Source organism: Wyeomyia smithii, chromosome 2, assembly GCF_029784165.1.
Source record: "Wyeomyia smithii strain HCP4-BCI-WySm-NY-G18 chromosome 2, ASM2978416v1, whole genome shotgun sequence".
In the NCBI taxonomy this organism is placed as follows: Eukaryota; Metazoa; Arthropoda; class Insecta; order Diptera; family Culicidae; genus Wyeomyia; species Wyeomyia smithii.
Window position 1 is genome coordinate 227,420,039 of NC_073695.1, and position 21,841 is coordinate 227,441,879.

At 39.0% G+C, this 21,841-nt stretch overlaps 6 protein-coding genes and 1 long non-coding RNA gene across 8 annotated transcripts in view; 3 read left to right on the plus strand and 4 right to left on the minus strand.

Moving 5' to 3' along the window:
- Positions 1-2,349: 2,349 nt before the first annotated feature.
- Positions 2,350-4,352, minus strand: LOC129720448 (uncharacterized). Its single transcript, XM_055671933.1, has 2 exons — positions 4,331-4,352; positions 2,350-3,053 (listed from the first exon to the last, which is right to left on the minus strand). The coding sequence occupies exons 1-2, from the start codon at positions 4,350-4,352 to the stop codon at positions 2,350-2,352; spliced, it is 726 nt and encodes a 241-aa protein (XP_055527908.1).
- On the minus strand, positions 3,709-8,351 carry LOC129723037 (E3 ubiquitin-protein ligase RMND5A). 2 transcript variants are annotated; one of them, XM_055676976.1, is made up of 4 exons: positions 7,675-8,351; positions 6,341-7,164; positions 6,118-6,272; positions 3,709-4,654 (listed from the first exon to the last, which is right to left on the minus strand). In XM_055676976.1, the coding sequence occupies exons 1-4, from the start codon at positions 7,808-7,810 to the stop codon at positions 4,591-4,593; spliced, it is 1,179 nt and encodes a 392-aa protein (XP_055532951.1). In that variant the 5' UTR covers positions 7,811-8,351; the 3' UTR covers positions 3,709-4,590. The 2 variants fall into 2 exon arrangements, with proteins under 2 accessions (XP_055532951.1, XP_055532950.1); XM_055676975.1 differs by having other exon boundaries at positions 3,709-4,672; positions 7,675-8,350.
- Positions 8,352-9,581: 1,230 nt separating this feature from the next.
- On the plus strand, positions 9,582-10,177 carry LOC129723038 (uncharacterized). The gene is made up of 2 exons (XR_008727703.1): positions 9,582-9,833; positions 9,895-10,177. It is a non-coding gene; the product is annotated as an uncharacterized LOC129723038 (long non-coding RNA).
- Positions 10,178-15,261: 5,084 nt separating this feature from the next.
- LOC129722159 (anaphase-promoting complex subunit 10) lies at positions 15,262-15,993 on the plus strand. Its single transcript, XM_055675423.1, has 2 exons — positions 15,262-15,441; positions 15,508-15,993. Exons 1-2 carry the CDS (start codon positions 15,333-15,335, stop codon positions 15,954-15,956), a joined length of 558 nt encoding a protein of 185 aa, XP_055531398.1. The 5' UTR covers positions 15,262-15,332; the 3' UTR covers positions 15,957-15,993.
- A 62-nt stretch (positions 15,994-16,055) lies between these two features.
- LOC129722158 (uncharacterized) lies at positions 16,056-17,457 on the minus strand. The gene is made up of 3 exons (XM_055675422.1): positions 17,345-17,457; positions 16,894-17,287; positions 16,056-16,838 (listed from the first exon to the last, which is right to left on the minus strand). Exons 2-3 carry the CDS (start codon positions 17,275-17,277, stop codon positions 16,131-16,133), a joined length of 1,092 nt encoding a protein of 363 aa, XP_055531397.1. The 5' UTR covers positions 17,278-17,287; positions 17,345-17,457; the 3' UTR covers positions 16,056-16,130.
- A 964-nt stretch (positions 17,458-18,421) lies between these two features.
- On the plus strand, positions 18,422-19,990 carry LOC129721306 (uncharacterized). Its single transcript, XM_055673740.1, has 2 exons — positions 18,422-19,587; positions 19,638-19,990. Exons 1-2 carry the CDS (start codon positions 18,520-18,522, stop codon positions 19,917-19,919), a joined length of 1,350 nt encoding a protein of 449 aa, XP_055529715.1. The 5' UTR covers positions 18,422-18,519; the 3' UTR covers positions 19,920-19,990.
- Positions 19,953-21,841, minus strand: part of LOC129720449 (coiled-coil domain-containing protein 22 homolog) — a 6,321-nt gene continuing 4,432 nt past the window's right edge. The window contains exons 2-4 of the mRNA XM_055671934.1: positions 21,557-21,836; positions 20,856-21,496; positions 19,953-20,782 (exon numbers count right to left, since the gene is read on the minus strand). Of these exons, the coding sequence (XP_055527909.1) occupies positions 20,201-20,782; positions 20,856-21,496; positions 21,557-21,836 (1,503 nt within the window). The 3' untranslated portion in view covers positions 19,953-20,200. The remainder of the gene's footprint in view (positions 20,783-20,855; positions 21,497-21,556; positions 21,837-21,841) is intronic.

The window sequence follows — 21,841 nt, forward strand, 5'->3', positions numbered from 1 at the left end:
AAGTGTAACAAACGACTAGCTCAGGGGTTACATGGACTCTAGTTTCAGCTAACCACTGCTATTTGAGGAGAACTTATGACTCACCTGAAACCAAGGGCAAAGGAACTAGAAACAAATGCAAGACATTCAAGGCTCAGATACTGTATCCTGTTTATGGTGAAGAGGTAGATAGAGAAAGGGACAGGCTGAGAGAAGGGCGAATATAGCTGAACGAGGAGTTGGAAGTTAACCTTGGCAGAGTGAGGATCGTTGTTGCCTGCTTAATGCGGTTCTTTGCTGTTTTTTTATGGTTTTTACAATTTTTTTTTTTTTTGAATTCATGCGCAGTCTTTGACACATATATCAACGGCTGGGTGACTATTTGAATGGTAGTAATTTTACTGTTAAATATAAATTAAATTAACTTATGTCTAAATAATAATTTTGAGCTTTTTTTAATCTACTTAACAAAAAATAACCTTTAAACGTTAACAATAATATTTTGCTAAAACTAATAAAACGTATAGCATGCATATATAACTGGTTTGTTTAATTGTTTCGATATCATTGGTAACAAAAGTTGGAACGAACCTATGATGAGTGCCCAAAACACGACGTAAAAGTCGTCGTCGGAGAAACACCCAGGTTGGGAGTGAGAAATTCTCCCGTCGACAACGTACTGATTGACGGTCGGCACTTCTCGGATGTTACTGATGGTAGGTCTTTTTGCGGACCAAAGATTGACTCTGACCATTTATTTCGTAGGGTGTAAGATCCGCGCACGATTGTCGAACGTGCTGAAATCTCGCACATATAGGACGATGCATTTCAACATACAGTTGTTAAAAGCTGATGACATGGCGGAAGAATACGCCAGAGAGCAGGATCAACGGATCGTAGAACAGCAGGAGGAACGAGTGGAAGACATAAATGGGCTATGGAGTGATATTTACAGTGCCATAGAAACGACTGCGAGAGAGGTGGTAGGTACGACGTGTGGAAGATAGCATAACAGCTGGTTTGATGCTGAGTGCCAGAGAGCGACGGATGAGAAGAACCGTTTCGAGAACCGCGTGGTCACTGTGGGAGGTAAGAGTGTGAGCACGAGGAGTGGGTACTCGCCCGCGCAGAGGACAGCTTTGCTAGAAACGACGTGCGGAGCTTCTATAGAACAGTCAACAGAATAAGAAGCATGAATTTCCCTGCGCTGGTCATGTGCAATGACAAGGACGGCAACCTGCTTACGGATAAACCGACGGTTGTAGCCAGGTGGAAGGAGCACTTTTAGGCGCTATTAGCCGAAGAAAAGCGAGAGGAGCAAAACAGGAACAGGATGAGGATTATGAGCGACGAACACGGTCTCCCGACTAAACTAATTAAGCTGAGTCGTAGGACGCTGGAGGGAAAGAAATCATGCGTGCGGATAGCTGGCGAGACATCAGTCGCGTTCGTAACGTCAGATGGACTGAAGCAGGGGGATGCGCTCTCCAACTTACTGTGTAACATCGCTCTTAAAGGTGCAGTACGCAGAGCACACGTGCAAAGAAACGGTACGATCATTACGAAAACTCACATGCTCCTTGGTATTTTGGACGACATTGATACTATCGGTGTCGACCGTAGGGCCGTTGAGGAGGCCCTCACAGCACAGCACAGCCTTGGTGCTACATTCCGATTCGGAACTTGACCTTCTGTTTGTTATACACACTTCGCAGCCAACTATTCACAGTGTACAGGACAATTGCGGGGCTAGCGCTACGATCCTACTGACACTAACAGTCTCTCCCGAGCCGAGACTCGAACCTACGACGACTGGCTTGTTAATTCAGCATCGTACCTCGAGACCATCTGGGAGGAGGCCTTCAAGCCTTTTAAAAAGGAAGCGGCGAGATTGGGGCTTAATATTCACTCTACGAAAACAAAGTATAAAGTAGCTGGCAAAGAACGTGGGAGTTTGGGTGGTGTTGGTGCTGAAGTGGAGATTGATGGCGAACTATTTGAAGTGGTTGATGAATTCGTTTATCTTGGTACGCCTGTGACACGTGACGCGTGAAATGACGAATTGCAGCTGTGAACAGGGGCTTCTACGGACTCACACTAAACTAGCGCTGTATAGGACGCTGATCCTCCCGGTTGCCCTTTACGAACATGAAGCATGGACGCTGTATGTAATAAACGTGTATTCGGTATGACTTTGGAAGCAAGAATGATTTATTGTACTAATAGGGTATACAGAGCTTTTGACAGTTCTCTCCCATTATCCCAGGCCCCTGACAGGGTACTGAACACCCTCACCACAGGCTCATTGTTTATCCAAACCTGTTCATGATAATTGTCTCGATCCTCTGTTTAAACATTTCTTCTGATGGTTCATAAGCTGAGATTTCGTCCGCCTATTCTTACTCCTACTTTGGTCGGCTTGTCAGGAATACTTCGTAACTTATTGATAGTGAATAGAATAGGCTTACTAATGTAATTCTGCTCAGGTCCGATGCAGTCGTCGCAATCGGATCCTTCTTGTGTATTTTGTTCTTGGTTGCCCACATGATGCTTTCTCTTCATTCGGCAGACTGCTGCCAGATGGCCTCGTTTGCCGCAGTTGCACATACGAAAGCGACAGGTCGCCCTTACGTGTCCACACGCGTAACACCCAACATCTTCGCTTACTGATTTCGCCGGTATATTTTTGTTTCCTTCCTCGCTTTTGCCCCAATTTCGTTGTTGACGCACTGCATTGATTTGCTCTTCACGGTTCATTCGCTCTTCGTCCAGCTCGTACCTCAACGCCAGCTCCTTGACTTTTTCAAACGTGACCGTTTCGTCCTCCTCGCAGATTCTAGCCAACGCACGCCCGGATAAACCACTTATCAATTTGTTGGTTAGGTTATGTTCCAAATGCTCACCAAACTTACAGTTGGCTGATAAGCGTTTGATTCTTGCCACCCATGAGTTAACTGTTTCAGTTGCGTGTTCACCCCGCTTTGCCGTGAAAAATGTTCTCCTTTCTTTGTGAACCGCTGTCGTAGGTGTGAAATGAGATGCCAACAATTGACATAGCTGCTCGTAGGTTTTCTCTGCGGAAACAATGGGTGTACACAAATCTCGCAACAGTTTGTACGTTCTCGCGCTGAGACAGTTGACTAAGATCGACACTTTTTTAGTTGCCTCCACATTAGCAGACTTGAACCATTCTTTTAATTGTTCCTTAAACAGTTGTCACTCTTCCTCCTCTTCTTCAAATTTCCGAAAATTTATCGCACTTGCCGCCGTTTTAATTAAACATCCTCGTAGCCATTGTAATAAACGTGTATTCGTTATGACTTTGGAAGCAAGAATAATTTATTGTACTAATAGGGTATACAGAGTTTTTGACAGTTCTCTCCCATTATCCCAGGCCCTTGACAGGGTACTGAACACTGAAGGAGGTTAACAATAAAAAGGACAATAAAATTGCAGAAAAGAAAATTCGATAGAAATATGGTTGGTCACGGATACGACGAATAAATAAATAAAAATCTTCAAAGTGGCGAAATCTGAGGCTAAATCGAGCCAAATTCTTGTTTTTGTCGCATCGTCAGTGAAAATCACGACTGATTTAATGCGACAAAGACAATATCTGAACCAGAGTGAAACGAAACAAAACTTAAGAATCGACGAGAAAATATTAATTCAGTATGGCACAGCAGTACATATTCTTTTTCGTTCCATGGATTAACTCAAGTTTAGTAATATTTTTATTAAATTTTTATTTTATCATCAAGAACTGTTATATGTACAGTTGCATTCAGTGGAAACATGTCTACGGTAATGATTCAAAATCATTACAATTATTCACTCATTCATAATTGCATTATTCTTTGTCTAATTTTCGTCATATAAGTGATTGTGTAAAAATGTTTCAACGCTTTTTTTTTTGTTGAAGATTATATGTATATGATCATAATTTTTTTTTAAATTTTATACTTCTGATGTAATGTATAGTTTTGACCTACACCACTCTTACGGTTTTATCGAAAATGCACTCACTCATAACATCAACTATATAATAATATTAACGCGCCTTGGACTTTCCACAACAAACAGGTGTATATGTATTATGCGAATAGGATGGAAAAAGCATGTGATAAAATAAATCTATTCAACTCATAATCAAAAAAAAGTAGGTACATAAACAAACGAGCTCTAGATTTCCGAAGGAATCTTCGAATTGTTCTTCACATCCACTCCAGCGGAAGGCATTCGATTTGAAACTTATGCTTGTTCTGTACCGTTGAAAGTTTATATACTCTGCGTTCAATTTATTGGTGGTACACAATGAATCCAGCTAATCAAAATGTTAAATACAGCTCACTTCCGCCAATAGTTGACGACATTTCCTTATTACTTAATAGATTTTTTTCAACTCATAACATAAAAAATAATCACATGGGAACATCTAACCGTTCGAAGACTGACTGCGCTCTGTCACGTTGTCTCCTGCCACTCGCTCGACGCTGATGATTACCTAACGAATAGCAACTGAATATCTGTATAACTGTATCCGTTATTCATTGACCGTCTGGCCGCTTGCTCTAAATCCAGTATGCGAAGTACAGTAGCTACCGGTCCGCCCTAGAAGTAAATCAGCTTCGCGTCGGATGGACATTGTTCCATCGGGCAGTATGGACACTTTAATCTGAAAGTATTGTTGAGTCTGTAGGTTAGAGGGCGCATGCAGGTGGTACCACGCAAAGGCACGCAACACAAGGGTTGGCCAGACAATCGACGTGTTTTTTTTGTTTTTGTTTTGAAGTACATATAGTACAGAAGTGAAGATATCATGTGGTCGTGTTTTGTTTTGGCAGCATGCGGGAAAGAGATTGAAAAAATCGAAAAAGAAAATAAAGAAACAAAGGCCAAAAATTAGACAGAGCAATCAGATGAATGTTTTATATATGAGTTTTTTTGGTTGCGGTTGAATGACAATTTGTACAAATTCAGTGTAAATCAATGATGTGAGTCAACCATTACCTGTTTACCCAAGGCAGTGCGCAGCGATGTTTCGGCCAATCCCTTACAAACTAAACCATTCCCAGTTGAGTTAGTGTACTAATCGCAAAGGGCATTTATAGGGTATAGATTTTTTGTTGTTTACCTGTAGTAGTTTATTTTAACAATTCAACCAGTTACCACACAATTTAGGATCCTGCGGTATTCAACAACAATTTCGTCCCAGAAGGGCAATAATAAATCGGACAGGATTGATGCGCTTTTCAATTATTCACAAAAAAAAACAATATTGAGAAATATTGTTCACACCAGATAAATTTTAAATTTAATGTGAGCTTAAAAAAAGCTCAAACTCCCAGTTCTTATTGAAATCATTTCAGAAGAGTCCGATTATGAGTTTATATGCAGATACACAGTTTTTAGTTCACCGATTAAGAACTAATAATAGAAATACGCTGAAAAGGCCTGAAAATGACTTGTTCGAAATAAAAACCCTTAAAGAAAATGTTTCATATCTCAAAAAACCTCTTCATGCGAATAATTTGCACAATCGGACATTGGTAAGTAGAGCAGCAAAGCGTTCAAAGATCAAAAAAAAAAAACGCGTAATCATTTCTTTATCAATTCAATTTCAAACGTCTTATAATTTTTTTAAGTCATTAGGCAACAACATCTGAAAACAGTTGCACGAATCTTCAAGAAGAAAGTGATTAAGCCCGTTTCTTCACTTATTTGCATACCTCGAGTGAATACTATGTATTACATGAGTTTTTGATGCAAGAAAAAGTCTGCAACAATTTTTGGGCAAAAAAAATAAATTAAATTAACATATGAAAAATGAAAAAAAAGTGAATTAACACACATTCAGTAATGTTGTAGCAAAAGTTTTCTGACTATACCAATTCTAGAAATCGCACTTTGATGAGTCTAGGTTTGTCGTTTTTTATCGGGTGCCAGATACCCTGATTTATAAGGTGGAACGAATAAAGAAAATTCTGAACTTTGTGGGTTAACTAATGTCCGATTTGCAAACCATTTTGCAAGCATTTTCGTTTCTTCACGATTTAAGTAAACCCAGAAAAAAACTCAACATTGCCAACACTTACAATTCACCAAACTAAACTCAAACATATCAGCGGGAGTACTCACATTGGCCCGTTGCTCAGTTTACTAAGCGCGTCACGCGATATGACGTGTCCACAGAGCAGTTTCATGGGCGGATTGTCCTCAGAACTCTGTTGCCGCAGAATGGGACAGGCGAAGATAGAATGAAAACGATTTTCCGGATCGAGATCGATTTCAATCTAAAAGGAAGAATTTATATAAAATTGCTGCTTGAGGAAACAGAAAAGGTTGTAATTGGTGGACTCACGGGCAGTTCATCCCGACCGTTCCAGATTCCGGTGACCTGGCGAGACATCATGACTTGCTTAAGATTGAGTAGCGCTGGTAGAGCGGTACAGCCAGCATTGAAAACCACCGAAAGGGGCGAGTCTTTGTTGATACCGAGCAGCGAGCAGGCGTCTTTTAGAAACACATCGGCGGCCTCGATCCACATCTCCGGTGCCATCAAGTACTTGTACGGCGAGTTTTGGATACCAATTGGAAGATATATAAGCGTTCCCATGAGAATTTGTATTTCCTTTTCGAACCGCTTGACGAATTTGGAAAAGTTAGTACGAGCATACGTGATGGCTTCGGTTTGGGCGTGAATCCCTCCGTTCAGGATCTGCATAAACGCCAAGCGGTGCAGTTTGAACTCGAGCGTACTGTTGCGATCGTCCAACTCGCTCGAATAGCGGCTGGCCCATTCAAGGGCAGGAACCAGATTATGGTTGTGAATGGCCTCCCATATTCGGTGTAGTTCGGCGTACGGCTCGGGTGTAATTTCTTCCGCCGGAAGACCGGATTCGTTAATCAAAGTGTCTGCAACGTCGTCCATTCCCTGGCGGTAGAAATGCTGCGCCATAATTTTGTTTAATAGTGTCACGTTATGATCGGATTGGAATACATCCGTACGCGAAGTGGCAGTGAAATCAGCTACAAAATTACGATCGATTGCTTTACCAACTTTGCTAACCGTACCGTGCAGATCGCGATGCTCGGTGGTTAACCGTTGAAGTTTGTCCTTCGCTTTGGCTATCGCATCATGAAGCACTTCAACCTGGCCCGGAGTTAGCTGCTCGTCAGATGGTGCTGCATAAAAAGAAAGTTTAATGAATGTGCCGCATGTGAAGCATATATCATATTCTGTGTTGAAGTAACACAAGTGTGAATACGGTCATTGAACTAGCACCTGGTGAATTCAGCTGCGCTTGGTTTAGCAACGCCTCGCGAGCTGAGGTACATGGCAGGTGTTTTATAACACGTTAAGCACAATTTATTTATGCCACCCTCTTTCTACCGGCAAGCGCATTATTGTTTCTACGCGTTGTTTTCATGTGAATTTCGTGTATAGATGGATAACGAGACCCGCATTTATTTTATTGCTTAAACGTCGTCTACTGCTAGTTCTATTATACTATGAGCGTGAGATGAGCGTCTGAGGTGGTTTTGCGTTGCCAACACCGAGAGTGCGTGGGCAACCAAAAATAGAAAATGTTTGCCCTTGGACAGACTACGCTGCGTCGTAATAGCTTAACCTCTCAGAACCGTGCGGGAAAAACGTTCGTAATATGTACTGTGAAACTTGAAAACGCTACTCACCTTCTGCGATTGATGCGCGAAGTTTTTCGATGAAAGCGATTACGTCCCCAATAATGCGTTGTGAATGATCATTGATTGCGGAAAATTTAGTGATAACTTTGTCCACTTCCTTTTCAACAGCTGCACAGGACTCCATCCTTCTAGTACCGGTAGGAAACACGCAGTAAATCTAGGACAAGTCAGTCTTTGTTATGATTTTGTTCAGCTCTACTTTCTTTTTCTTCTTCTTCAAGCAACGCAGGTAATCTTCTTCGCTACACCCGACTTTACTCTTTTCGTTAACCAGACAACAAAGAGTACTTTTTGGGGTCAATGCCTTTATGACTAATTTGCAATTTTTGCTAACTTTCCCATGCCACAACACAAAACTTTAAATGAAAAACTGTTTAATCCAATTTTCGAAGAAGGTAGAGGAATAATTGAGGTTTCTAGTTTGCATCCATTTTTCTTCGACAGCGTTAGAAAATAACTTTCCGATATGGACTCAATTATCTACTCCTTAATTTCACTTGAGTACTGCAAGCTGCAATCCCCGAATACTATTCCACTAATTAATACCCTGTTCTAATGATTTTCATAATAGATTCAGATTTTCACTAGAGCAACAATAATATTTGTAGAGGGCTGTACTTTTACGTCCGTCGCGAAAATCATCTTTTAACCCCACGAAAGACATCAATATTGCGTATTCATAGGTAGAGGAGATTTAGAAATGTCGACAAATTAAGGTGTTGCTATTTTCCGTACGACCTTTATTCAAACATTAGCAGTGAATATTAAATTGAATTGTTAAGAAAGAAATTCTGAGAGTTTGTTCGCAATTCACAGTAATATTTAAATTATAAGTTGTAAGTGATTAAAATTTAAAAGGTTTGGATTTGTATCGACGTTATGTAGGGACCATTTTGTGTAGTGTCTTGACGATGTTACTGTCATCGTCGTCAACGGTATGTCAGCATAAAACCTATGTGGCGGAAACAGGAAAAAGTCAACCGTCTAAATTTTTTAAAATGTCACGTGTGACCACTCAGAATTAAAACTCTGAAATTAAAGTTTGGACGACTGACCATGAAAATTCCAATAGATCGTTTTACGAACTGACAGGTGTCACTGCTGATGATGATGTTGCTTCTACGTGCGTCATGTCAGCGATTTCGAGCTTTCTGTCAAAATTTTATTCATGCATTGAGTTCAGAAACGTCTCGTAAAATGGTCTATTAAAACCCTGAAATTAAAATTTGGACGACTGACCATGAAAATTCCAATTCTCGCGTAATTTTTCAAATAGACCAATCTAACATTTGCATCGAACTGAGAGAATCTTCTTTGAAAGTTTTCTCTCAATATTTTAAATCCTATTTGAGAACGAAATAGTATTCATTCAAGTGGATAATGTTAAACGATACCTTAAACTAATGTTCAACGTTACTATCTTGCAGATTCTAATTTGATTTGAAAATAATTGAGTTTTCAGCAGAAATAAACTATGCAACGTTTTGCTTCTCTCAGAGGTAAATACGTCGTTTTCATAAGTCATAATGTCAGGTAGCGCTTCACATGCGTCTGAGCGTAACGGTATGTAATAAGGCAATCCACGAGACAGTTGCGATCAGCTGATTTCAGTCTGTTTTCAACTTATGACAGCTTTATGTATGCTCGATCGGTCTCAACTTGGATGCAATCCGGATCCAGAAGCGTGAAAAACAAATGTTATCCGATCGGTAGCTCTAGTATCGCGAGTGCCAATCCTAAATACAACAATATAAAATCACTTTTGATATTATTGCCGACATTAAAAGATTTCGGTTTTGGCCGTGTTTTGATTTTACAGCTTTAAAAACACCAACAATAACAAACGTACAAGCAAAAAAACGTCACCCGTGGATTGCCTTATTAGCTGGTGTGTTATTTACGTCAAAATGTTGTGTCATATTGAAAATCATGATGTCATATACGTCATTGTAATTACATCGTTTAATCAATGTCGTTCAAATTTTCGGATGCATGCAAGCCCCATCAAGTGCCCGGAATGACCCTGGCGCGTGTGCAGCACACAGCAAGGATCGTCCGTAAGCGTGCGAAATTTGTGGACTGGCTTTCGTGCGGAAGCAAACGCCTTTGGAGCATCGGCTGAAACATTCGGATATTCTGACCAATTCGTAAAAGTTGTTCGCATGATTATCTAGGTGAGGTGAATTGATTTTAATTTCTTTTTATCAGATGCCGTCACTGTACTGAAAAGTTTATATATTGTGTATGTTTCTCGAAGCACGGGCGGACGTACAGCAGCGGATGCAAACAACACGAGCCGAAGACGGCCACCAATTGAATAATGACCTTAAGAAGGAATCTACCGATAATGTTTAGTGAAATTTGGATTTAACACAAACGGTCTTTGTCGGTATTTTGCCTAACGCTACTAAGTAAGGTTTTTCTCAATTAATGCACTGTGTTTAAAGATAGAACTGCTGTATTGTGTGAATACAATTATATTTATACCTAACATGTTTCAGAAATTCTTTATGCTAAGCACCCTCGAATTATCCGTGAATTTTCTGCAATCTACTACAAAGAATTTTGTTATAATACCATTCAGAACTGTTCGAATGATTTTATTTTTCCCATGAAAGGTGGATCATTAACTTCCACACCTACCTAAACCTAACCGGCCTAACACAAACCCCCTTGACTTGAAGAGAGGTGGAGCAATGCTTCTGTCATTCCGCTGGAAACAACATTAGCTGTCGTCTCTTATGTTTTCCACTAACCTCATCGCTGACGATTATTAGCATTTTTGGGTGTGATGATCTGGAATGCACCACTTCTTTAATGCATCAAAACCCACCAATAATACGAGCTTGTCCTTCTTGGACCAACATCGCACACGATAACCTAACAAATTAAGGGTTTTGCTTCCTTGAAAAACAATGTATAAAATAAATCTTAAATAGAAATAGATGAATAGATCATGGGACTGCAAATCCAGAGTGATGCACTGCACTTTCCTTCTGTGCTCACGTGTTATTTTTCCGGGCTTCTTCTTGGACTTTACGAACATACACAATCAATTCAGTCAATATTCCAGTGGTTTCCATCCACACAAAACAGGAGAGCTATAGGTATAGCAGCAGCAGCTCGCGATTTTTGGGGATATAATAAACTAGCCATTATACTAGATGCAGGCCTTAACACTAGACTTCTACGAAAAACCGGAAAAACAGAAAACATTAAAGACGGCAGCTCAAAACAGAAAAATTAATTAGCTTTTGAAGCACTTTAGCACCATGAACTTAAAAATATTTGCATTCACCCCCTCAACAGGCTGCCACGATCTTCTAAAAAATTTCATAAGATCACAAAGTACCGGAAAGTTTTTCTGTTTAAATATCAGAAGCTCATCGGAGTGTGCAGCAAGAAAATACTCACTGGAAATGTCGGAAAACGGAAACCGTTTTACAATGCCCGAATTTGATGTTGATCCAAAGGGGAAGGTTGTATACATCACATTAGCTCCGGTGTGCACAAATGACGATTCCGGTTGCTTGGCATACTGGTGATCATTGCACCTTTTTTGATTTCTCGACTTCCTTACATCCAATTTGAAACTCCGTTCACTTGTCGGATCACTATCCGGCAGACATCTCTTTTCCATTTGGGTGGCTGCATCTAGTTAACAATAATAAATGTCAATAAATTACTATTAACTTTATTATTGTAAAGATACTGCAAGACAAAACAAACTACCACAATAATACGTACCTAGAAGCATCTCCAACCCGGAAAACATTTCAGATTTTATTTCCTATTCTAACAACAAAATCCGATAGAAAGTATTACAATTTTTCAGCAGCACACGAAACAGATCACGAGTAAAATCAAAATCGTGTAAGTGAATGATGTTTTTATTTTTAAGATCGCCTCACTTTCGCCGAAATTATGAGAGCTTATCTGACATGACAGATCATTTCACATATTCGTCGATACGCTAACAAAAGGGTGTAAGTTGAAAATTGCAGGTAGGGTTGTTCGGTCGTTTTGCCAAAATTATTTAAAAGTGTCGAAAAGTTCATTTTTGCCCGAATCATCAAGTTAGTTGTTCAGCAATTAAACATGAAAAACGTATGTAAACAAATATATCCTTAATTGTACCTGATTGCAACACCTTTCAATGTGTTATCTTTCTTGTTCGTTTGGCTCACAACATTCTCTTCGCATATCTCTCCCTCTGAGTATTGCTAGTGCAGGTACTCAAAAGTAGGTAAATCACTTTACCTAAAATTACCTTCCCGCACAGAAGGGCGGATTTGCGTCAAACATACGCATATTTGGGTATTTACCATAATGGTGGTTGCTAAAATATTCTTTTGATAAAATACACGAAGAATCGTAACTTCTGTTTACGTCGAAGTTAAAAGGGAAGGGGGGGTCATTTATTACGAACTTTGTTAATATCGTCTACCATTTTGGCGCGTAAAAAGCTAATTAGGGAATTAGAATCATTGTTCGATTGACAATTGGGGCACAGACTAACAGACGTAACACTGGAACCTAGCTCCATCGTTTCAAAAAACGATCATTTCAAATTCCCAATCGCGCGTCAACGCCGCTTGGAGCGCTGTCATGCAATCTTATACATATTTTGTGGTTCTCCATTTGACACATGCTGTAACGCTAGCGCTGATGTCTAAATACATGACGCATCGCAAACACGGCAGCAGAAGGTGCTAGTGTTACTAACGTTAAATACTGGAATCGTCCGAACGATGATTTTATTGAAAATTTGTTCGAAGTGTTATGTCTGTTAGTCTGTGGTTGGGGCCTAGTTGGAGTTGGAGTAAAAATGATGATGATGATTTGCGAGCAGCATTTTCTTTAGCAAGTTTTATTTGCAGTGAGTTATCCATGAGCTTGTGTTGAGCGCTGATGTTGAAATACAAGACGCATCGCGAGCACGACAGCAGATAGTGTTACTAATGAAAAGAACTGGTCTCATCCGATCAATATTATTGAAAATTGGTTCGAAGTGTTATGTCTGTCAGTCTGTCGTTATACCATAATTTAAGCACAGACAAACAGACGTGCCTCTTCTAAGAAAAATCCTGAAAAATCTTCGTTCTTATTCGAAACGTTACACTCGTGCGCCACCATGTGAGCCTATTGCCTACTAACTTCTTTTCGTAAAACGGTTTTTGTCTTTGCTAATGGGTGTGCGCGCTTGCTTAAATTAAATTCAGCTGCATTACTGACGGTTTTTGTCTTTGATAATGAAAGTGCACGCTTGCTTATAGCGACACTAGCGGCATTATTGCCCACTAAGCAAAATTTCAAAATAATCATTATTTTTCAGGTCGATGAAATAGGGTGTTCTAGGGGTATTTATATTATTATTTCTTTTGATAAGAAATGTCAAAAGAAATACATATTCTACTGAATTTTCTTAATTTAAATAGCAAAACTAATAAAAAATCGATTTCGAATTTTAACAACTGTAAGTGGTTTTAAGACATACCCTACCGTCAAGAAATCATGACACAGGGAGGCCAGGTCATTTTTAAAATATCTTTACACTCCACAAATAATGTTTTATACATAGAAAATCTGTAAACACGGTCCCCGTTGAAAGTTTACAAAACTTCCAGTGACACATTAAATCGAGTGAGGTTAATCAACCGACTATAAGGCTTCCACTTATTCACACGCGCTCAAATGTTTTCAATATTAAGACATGTCTTCACATCTGGCATCCCTGTCATGACACGTGAACCAGAGTTATATTTTCCACAAGCCAGCAGCAGAAATGTCACTCAGCTTACTACCAGGGTTATATCCCCCAAAAAGCCAGCAACAGCAATGTCACTCTGTGCACTTCTTGCCACACTAAAACAAGTCGACATATATTCTCTATTAAATTTGTCCAATGATTTTAACGTACCAAAAGATCTCTCAATTTTATATGATTCCATTAGAAATCCATTTGTAAATTAAATGTGATACAATAATTTTTATGAATCGCACAATGAAATAATTAATATCGGATTTTCACATCCATTTTATTTGATATTCATTAACGACTAACATGTGACGCAAAAATTTAAATTTACCGGCAATATTGCGGAATACATTTCATAAAGTAGATATATAAACCGCCATGTTTCCAAATCAACATATAAATCTTATTGATAAATCCAATGAAAAACACACGTCGCCGTGACTTTGGACTTCTTGTCAGTTTACTAGTGAAGTTTTGTTTTGACGTTTGGATTTGGTATCGAATAATCCAGATTGATATTCAAAATGGCAACACCACGAAAAGACTGCGTCATATTGGGCGATTGGAAGGATATTTGCTTATCTCCAATGGGTAAGTTATTTTTCTACACTTCATTTGAGTTTAAACTTACATAGATATTCCCAACTATAGATCACACCGAAGAAATTGGCACTTATCAAATCGTAGGGCAAACAACGAACAGAACATTGGAACTGGGATCAAGTGGCCAACGTTGAATCGGTAATTTCTTTTCAGAACCGGTAATTTATTTTCAGGAAGTCACTAGTGAAATCTCAATAGTTGTGACCGTCACTGACCGACGTAACTCATTTTTGCCTCCTTAATTTATAGGATTGCCGTTTAAGAGTCAACAACCAAGTACAAATTTGTTGAAATAAATATTTTTATAATAAATTCTTGTATCTTTCAGAAACAAACATATCATATGAAAGAAACAGTCCCTTAAGTGAAGTTATTTCTAGGGAAAATAACAAGAAATGCATGAGATTTTCCTATGAAATTGTTATTGTATGTCAAGATATAAATTATGGAATTTCCAATGAGTCTAATGGATTATATGTTCTTTAGTTTTCAAAGGGTTTTCTTATCTATTTTAAAAGCTTGGTAGTAATGTGTGTCTATCAGACGATCCTATGAAGAATGCATGACACATTTTCGATCACATCGTTTTGATTGGAAGTTCTAATAGTGCAAATTTATAACACTCCCATATAATATGAACAGGTGAGATTATTTCAGTGCAGTTGGTGAAAATTTTAAACAAATATAATTTTTCAATTTTAAAATCAAAGAAAACTCGTAGAGATCTAAGGCAAATTACGTAACGCCTACTGAAAGGTCGGTTATCGATTAGTATAAGAAAAAGCAGGTATTTTTTCAAATTAAAACCCCCTATTGTCATCGAGTGGCACGTCTGTTTGTCTGTGATTTAAGTATGTTTTTCGTTATAAATAAATCAAATTTATAATCAATATCATTATCCAGAACAATAAAAAACATTGTTTTTGCCTAGGTTTTGCCATTTTTATCATGAAAAGGGAAGATATATAACAAATCTTAACAATAAATTCTCAGGCATTATTCCCATAAATAATAAATAATGAAAAAATACCATGTTTTTTAATGGTTATAATAGAAAACATCTTCCATACACTGTTCTCACCGCAAAATACATCGAATTTTTTTTCGGGTTTTATGGGTTTTCTTTAAAACCGAAATGAGTATCGATGTCAAAATCTTTTGATCCAAGTATCGATACAAGGATTGGCCATTCCCATTGTTTATATTTTGTTTGGAAAAATAATAAACAAAAAGTTCTTAAGAAAGTTGGTTGGTTCGCTATTTCGCTTATTTTACTGTTGCAAACATGAGTGTAAAAACTGGCTCAAACGTATGTCCTACTATAGAAGAACGATCAGGAAACGTTCGTGAGGTTGGATCACAAGCAGTGTGGAGTCTATCGTCTTGTAAACCGGGTATTACCAGTTCTGCAAATACTTGTAACAACGGTTCTAAAACTCAGATTAATTAATTACTATTAGGTTTTGGAGTAGAGCAGTTGCGAGATAATTCTATGGAAACCTACTGGCAATCGGACGGACAGTTGCCACATCTGGTCAACATCCAGTTTCCGCGGAAAACCACAGTAAGCCAAATATATATTTACTCCGATTATAAATTAGACGAAAGCTATACTCCGAGTCGTATCTCAATCCGATGTGGTACACATTTCAACGATCTGCAAGAGGTTGAGGTAATAGATCTTTGCGAACCGTCTGGCTGGGTGTGTATCCCCATCAAAGAAGTACGAGACATTCCGATGCGAACATTTATGATACAAATTGCTGTGATAAGTAATCATCAAAACGGCCGCGACACACACATGCGTCAAATTCGCGTTCATTCACCCACAGAGGGTACAACTTATCCGCTCGAGCAATTTGGTCCATTTAGTACGATAGAATTTCAACAGTTCCGAACAATACGGTAGAAGGGTGCCAAAATAAAGTGGAACTGATATATAATGTTGAATATTGTAATTATATCCGAATTGGTTAGGAATTATCCGAGTTAGGAAATTAATACTTGGTTTATTGTTTATATTTAAGATTTAATATGTTCATACTCCGGTTTTCAAGTCTGATTCACTGATAAAGCATTGATCTTAGAATAGGTTAGACTGAAATACAATCGTTCCGGTTACTGGACGATCTTCTCCGTTATAATTGATTGTTTTTGGCATCAGCTCCATCACAACTTTCGCGAATGTTTGCGCATAGCTATCGGGATCAATGTTTAGTGCTTCTGCGTTTTTCCTGTTCGCAGGGTTTGATTTAATAAGAACCTTCGCTCTTGGAGACGTAGGTTTGCTAGCGGATGGACCTGCTTTGGAGTCAAGAACAATAGTTGCCGAAGGTGCCTTTGATACTGAGGCTTTAATCTCCTTCTTTCTGTCAGGCAAGTTCAAACTTGGAGTAGCCCAACTTTGGACAAATTTCCCGTCGGCAAAAAACCCGTTCTCAGGAAAGTGCCGCTGGCAACTGTATATGTCGTGATTTTTGTAATGATCTGCAACCAAACCAGCAGCTTGCATCCATTTCCGATAGATTTTTGGGACTTTTCGTGGGAAGACATATAATTTACAGGAGGGATTTTTACTTTCGTCGTCTTCACACAGTATACAATATCTGCCATCAGCAGGCGGTTTTACGTTTCCGAAAGGATCCGGAATATCTTCGTCTGCTTCTGGAGCTTCGGTCTTGATTTCGATTTCACCGCGTGTAATAGCTTCTTCTATTGATGCCTCCATGTCATCCATCTTTGTTACTAGTAGAGTTTCAACAGTGGGATTAGTCTCGTCATCGTTTTTATCCTGAGAAGCAAATTCACATTCAATCATTTGATTTTAATAAAAAAAATAGGCTTACATTTGATGTTAAATCTACGGTTAAGTCTGGATCAACCTTCGTCTGCTTGATGTTAAATAGTGGCATGTACTCATCAAGAATCTGAAAATCTTCATCAACGTATGCTTCTATTTCGATTCGCTCCATACTCAGGCATGGCATAGACCCTGCTCTGAGTGTGAGTCCGGTCGGAGTATCTACGAAGCACTGCGATTCAAAATGCATCAAGCAAATAAACAGCTCCGAGCTGTCCTTCCCATTGGGGAGAGATTCTTCCTGTAGGCCGCACACCGTAAGATATTTCTGATACAATACTGGAGACTCGTCTTTATCAGGAAACGGAAACAATAAACAATCCTCACTTTTCTCCGAAGAATTGTTGCATATGATACATGCGGCGGACATTGCAATTTTCCTGATAAAATTAGCTGATGAAAAAGTTTCTTTTTGCATGATTAATTATCGACATTACCTTTAGGTTGCTTGTAGAAGCGTAATAAAATATTAAGCAGGAATAGGTTTGTTCAGGAAGTAAAAAAAAACTTTATTTACAACATGTGAACCTTACAAATGTTTTCGATATTTTTATCGAGTATCGATAAAACAGACTAACGATTAGATGAATAAAAGTGTGTAAAATTCAACGCTCTGCTGAGAAATATATATAGCAGAAGCAGAACTCTAAATTTTAGCAAATATTTCTATTATTTACGCCTATATTACGCAGTAAAACTAAGTTAAGATAACAAATTGAATAAGAAAACCGTGCAGAAGTTGATAAAAGAAATAAGAATAATAGAAGAAAGCGTAAATGAAGTTGCAACCTTAACATTTATTAGCATTTTTAAATCGAAAGTACTTTCAGTTACATATGAATTTATTAGAATTTTTTTTTCTGATTTTAAATTTTGTTTGCTTTTGTGAGCTTTGTTACCATCACTAGATTAACCCTAGGACAGGACGTGACAAGAGAAACCAAAAATCACCCAAAGTTCTGTCAAAGTGAAAGCCCTCTCTGATTGGTCGAGATTATTTAGCGCACTGTTAAATTTTAACATTGGTCGGTACGGTTGGCCGTGCTGCGAAAACTATCGTTTTTTTTTGTTTACACTGTTTCTGCTTACCAAGTGAATGAGCAGCGTTTGGTTCAACAATTTTTCGAAACTTTCATACCCTAGATTGTGTAATGTCTATAAAAATCAACATTCGGAATGTTAATCATGTTTTTGAAACTACGTTTGATGAACAACAGCAGATTCATTTTATGAAAAGTAAGAGGAATCCGAAATGAGTTGAAATTATGACTAGTTCAAATAAACTTAACATATATCTTTAAATCAATTGATGATTTAATGAGCTATCATTATCAAATGAATTGAATAAAATTGAAATCCAAAACTTTGAAAATCCTTGAATTGATATTTTCTTCATTTAACATTTTTGGAAACACTGACAAGCGTCGTACCGAAAAATCACAATGTTTCATGAGGGCAATGTTGAGCTATAGAGCTACTCACTAAATGAGTTACAGTTAACTAGCGTGTAGAAATCAAAGTCAACATATGACATTAATGTTCTTTCATAACATCAGACTCGTGCGAAGTTATCGAATTTATGTTGCATTTATTATTTAATTCGGCATAAACAATGTTAAAACAAGTTTTAACACCTCGTCCGGCTTTCCAACTGCTTAGTTACTTGAGGCGAACATTCTTGTCAGAGGCATATTCCTGCCAAGATGCCTGGCAATCGCGGTTGTCAACACCGGTCTTAGAGAAGGTGAACCACGAAGCCTTGTACTACGAGTTGGAGCAAAAGCTGCACCAGAAAGCAAAGGTTTCGGCCATAGATATCGATATCTACGCTAACAAGCTGACTGATGATTCCCACATTGAAGAAGCGGCTGACATTATGCATAAGTTCCGGTTGACCGAAGAAACTTCCAATATGTTGGATTCTACTCAACATGCGATTATTCGATGTTACGTGGAACACAGTCACTACTCCGAGCTAATTGAGATGCTCAATAACCGGATTGGTTACGGTGTATTTCTGGATGATTACACGGCAAACCTAACATTGGACCGCCTTGTCACTACGAATGAGTTTAAATGGGCTGCACGTATCGCTACCCTACTAGGCCTGCAGGAAGATTTTACTAATCCAATAACCCGATCGTTAGCTACATACGCCTGTTACCGGTATGTAAAATCAGGGGAAATTGGCGACTTTGAAGATATTGCGCCAGCTCCAGTGGAAGAACCTACAGAGGGCAAAAAGAAAAAGAAAGAAGAGATCAAGGTGCGTGTTAAGTTTCTGCGGAATGAATTTTTCGACGATCACTTCGATCTAACGAGTTCGAAATTGCTCTTGGGCAAAACTTTCTATATTCTTGGACAGCATAGTGAAAATGTTGTGAGTAACAGTTGCAAGCTTCTAGGGTTAGTTCTGCACGAGAAGTACGCACGGGCATTGGACTTTATTAAAAACTGTAAAAATATTGAAATCAGCAGTGAAATGGTAGAGTTAGCTAAAACTTACTTAGAGAAAGCGGAAGCTAAAGAAGATGAACATTATTTGAAGCTAGTTGAGCTACTAAATAGTACGGACGCTGGTTTTAAGCTAGATAGTAGCAGCTTCGAAAAAATGTTGCTTGACGATATCAATAAAAGCGTTGCTGAAAATGAGGAACGACAAATCCAGGAACAGAAAAAGGTAATGCTAACGATGGTAGAATTTTTCCATAATGCTAACTATATGTACAGACTTACAGTCTTTGGTGCAATTTGAGACAACAACGTTTAGAGGAAGAACTTGAACGATTGCAACGCGCCAAACGCATCCAGGATTTGGAAAAAATCAGCCGCGAGATGGAGCGAGAAGAGCAAAAATTGTGGTTCTTTGAAAACGAGGATAAAATCGATTTGCAAATCGATGGCAAAAAAGTTTATTATCCTAAGCGCTGGTTCGGTAAGAAAAAGAAACCACGTACCGTGGATGAAGGTTACATTCCACCAGAGGTTCGCCAACGTCACCACCAGCAATGAGCGCCTAGTTCTTTCAATAGTGAAAACCCAGAGTAACCGAATGAATAAAGCTTGTTTTAATGGGCACTTTAGTGTTCTGGCTTCCTCGCTAGAGTATCTTGTAGCGATAAGGTGGCTCGTTTTGCGCCAACGTTTTTTTTCAATTGATTTGATCGATTTCGGCTCGACTGCTAATCACATGCTGTTCCATTACGTAATTCTTTTCTTAATGTAATAGTCTTGTATGAGAATAATTTGTTGAAAATTGATGTTGTTCCTAGCAGGTAGAGGGCCTGCACTTATCACTGTTGCTGATGTCTAAGGGTCCCCTCCAACTCGCGTATGCTATCCTCTAATCTTAAGCTCTCATTCTGCATTTCTGTTAAATCACTCGTTATCTGAGCTAGATTAGCCGCTGTGTTGCGCATTTTCTCAGTTTCGATTTGATCTTCCAGATCGCGAATTTCTCGCTTGATTGCGCCCGTTTCCTGTACCAATGCGATCAGTTCGGAGCAATCGGAGTGAAGCGTAACGAGTAGCTTGTACGCCCGCTTCGAGTGTTCGTCTTTCTTGGCATTTCGGAAAATAAGATCATCCGTAACAGTGAACTGGCGATCCAGTTGTCCTGTAATAGAATTAATTTCTTTCTGCAAGCTGCGTGTGTCCTGTAGAATCTTATCAATGTCGGTTTTCTGCTTACGAATGTTACCCACGATCTCGAGTATGCGGCTAGTGTATGCCGTTCGGCTTACGGTTTTGTTTAGCTTTTCGAATTCCTTCTGCAACCGCGAGTGCATAGCGCTCTTGGTCTGCAAGTCGATGGTTATTTCTTCGCATTTTCGACGAGTCGATTCGATTCGATCAAGGATGGGTTGAGCCTTTGACTGTAAAGGAATAGGATTGTTATAAATTATTTTTTTTATTTTTCAAATGATGCCTTCGCGAAATAAAATTCACCTGTATTTCCGAGTTTTTCGCCCTGTGCGCTTCCAATGTTTCGATTAAGGGCGTTCGATGCGCATCCCATTGCTCCTGCAGCTTTTTCATACGCTCTCCGCTGGCAGCGATGATGGCTTCGCACTTCTTCACATTGACTTCGGGATCCTCGAGCAAAATATGCGTGCGTTCCTTAAATTTCTTTTCCTCCTTTAGCTTAATGAGTGCTTTGTTGTGCATTTCTACTGATTCCTCTAGCTGCTGATGCCCTGTTTCCAGCCCGATACGTAGGTCCGTAATTCGGTTAATCTCTTCCTGCAGCTGATCGATCTCTTCTTGCAGTGTTTCTAACGGTGACTTGACTGATATCGACTGTTTGGTGTTTTCAATGATCGACACGTCTTCCGACACGCCAATGCTAGGCTTTAACTGACTGAGATTCAGTCTGCTGCTTGAATCAGAGTCCCCACTTTCAGTGGTATAGTAATTTCTCAGTAGTTTTTCGGGTGCAAGCGGCAATTTGAGCTGACAATCCACTTCGTCAATGGCACCGGTTGGTTGGTTAGATTTGATAGCTCCGTCGTTGGCAGCAATTATCGACGGCACTAAAGTATCCTGATCAAGCCCTTTCAGACTACGTCGTGACCAGAACTCTTCTATCTCTGAAATAAGCAAGATCGGTAAAATATTTAGGTAAAAAATTAGTTTTTTTTATAGTCAACCTTTTACTAAATCGCTGTGTGTTACAAAAGGAATGTTCAGCTTCTTAGGGACGAATTGTTGGAAAGCGATTGTAGCTTTCGCTATATTGGTAGATCCACTGGCTGAATTTTTATCCGGATCGAGCGGGTTGTCAACTCCTCCCACTCTCAAGAATTCGGGCAACCAAGGTGCTTGTAACTGTGTTTTCAAGTTTAAAACTATTAGATTCTCTAACACCGTTGTCCTATCTAAAGGTTGTCCTGTTCCTTCTGCCTTGTCGGTTGATTCTTTTGGAAGCCGCTCGA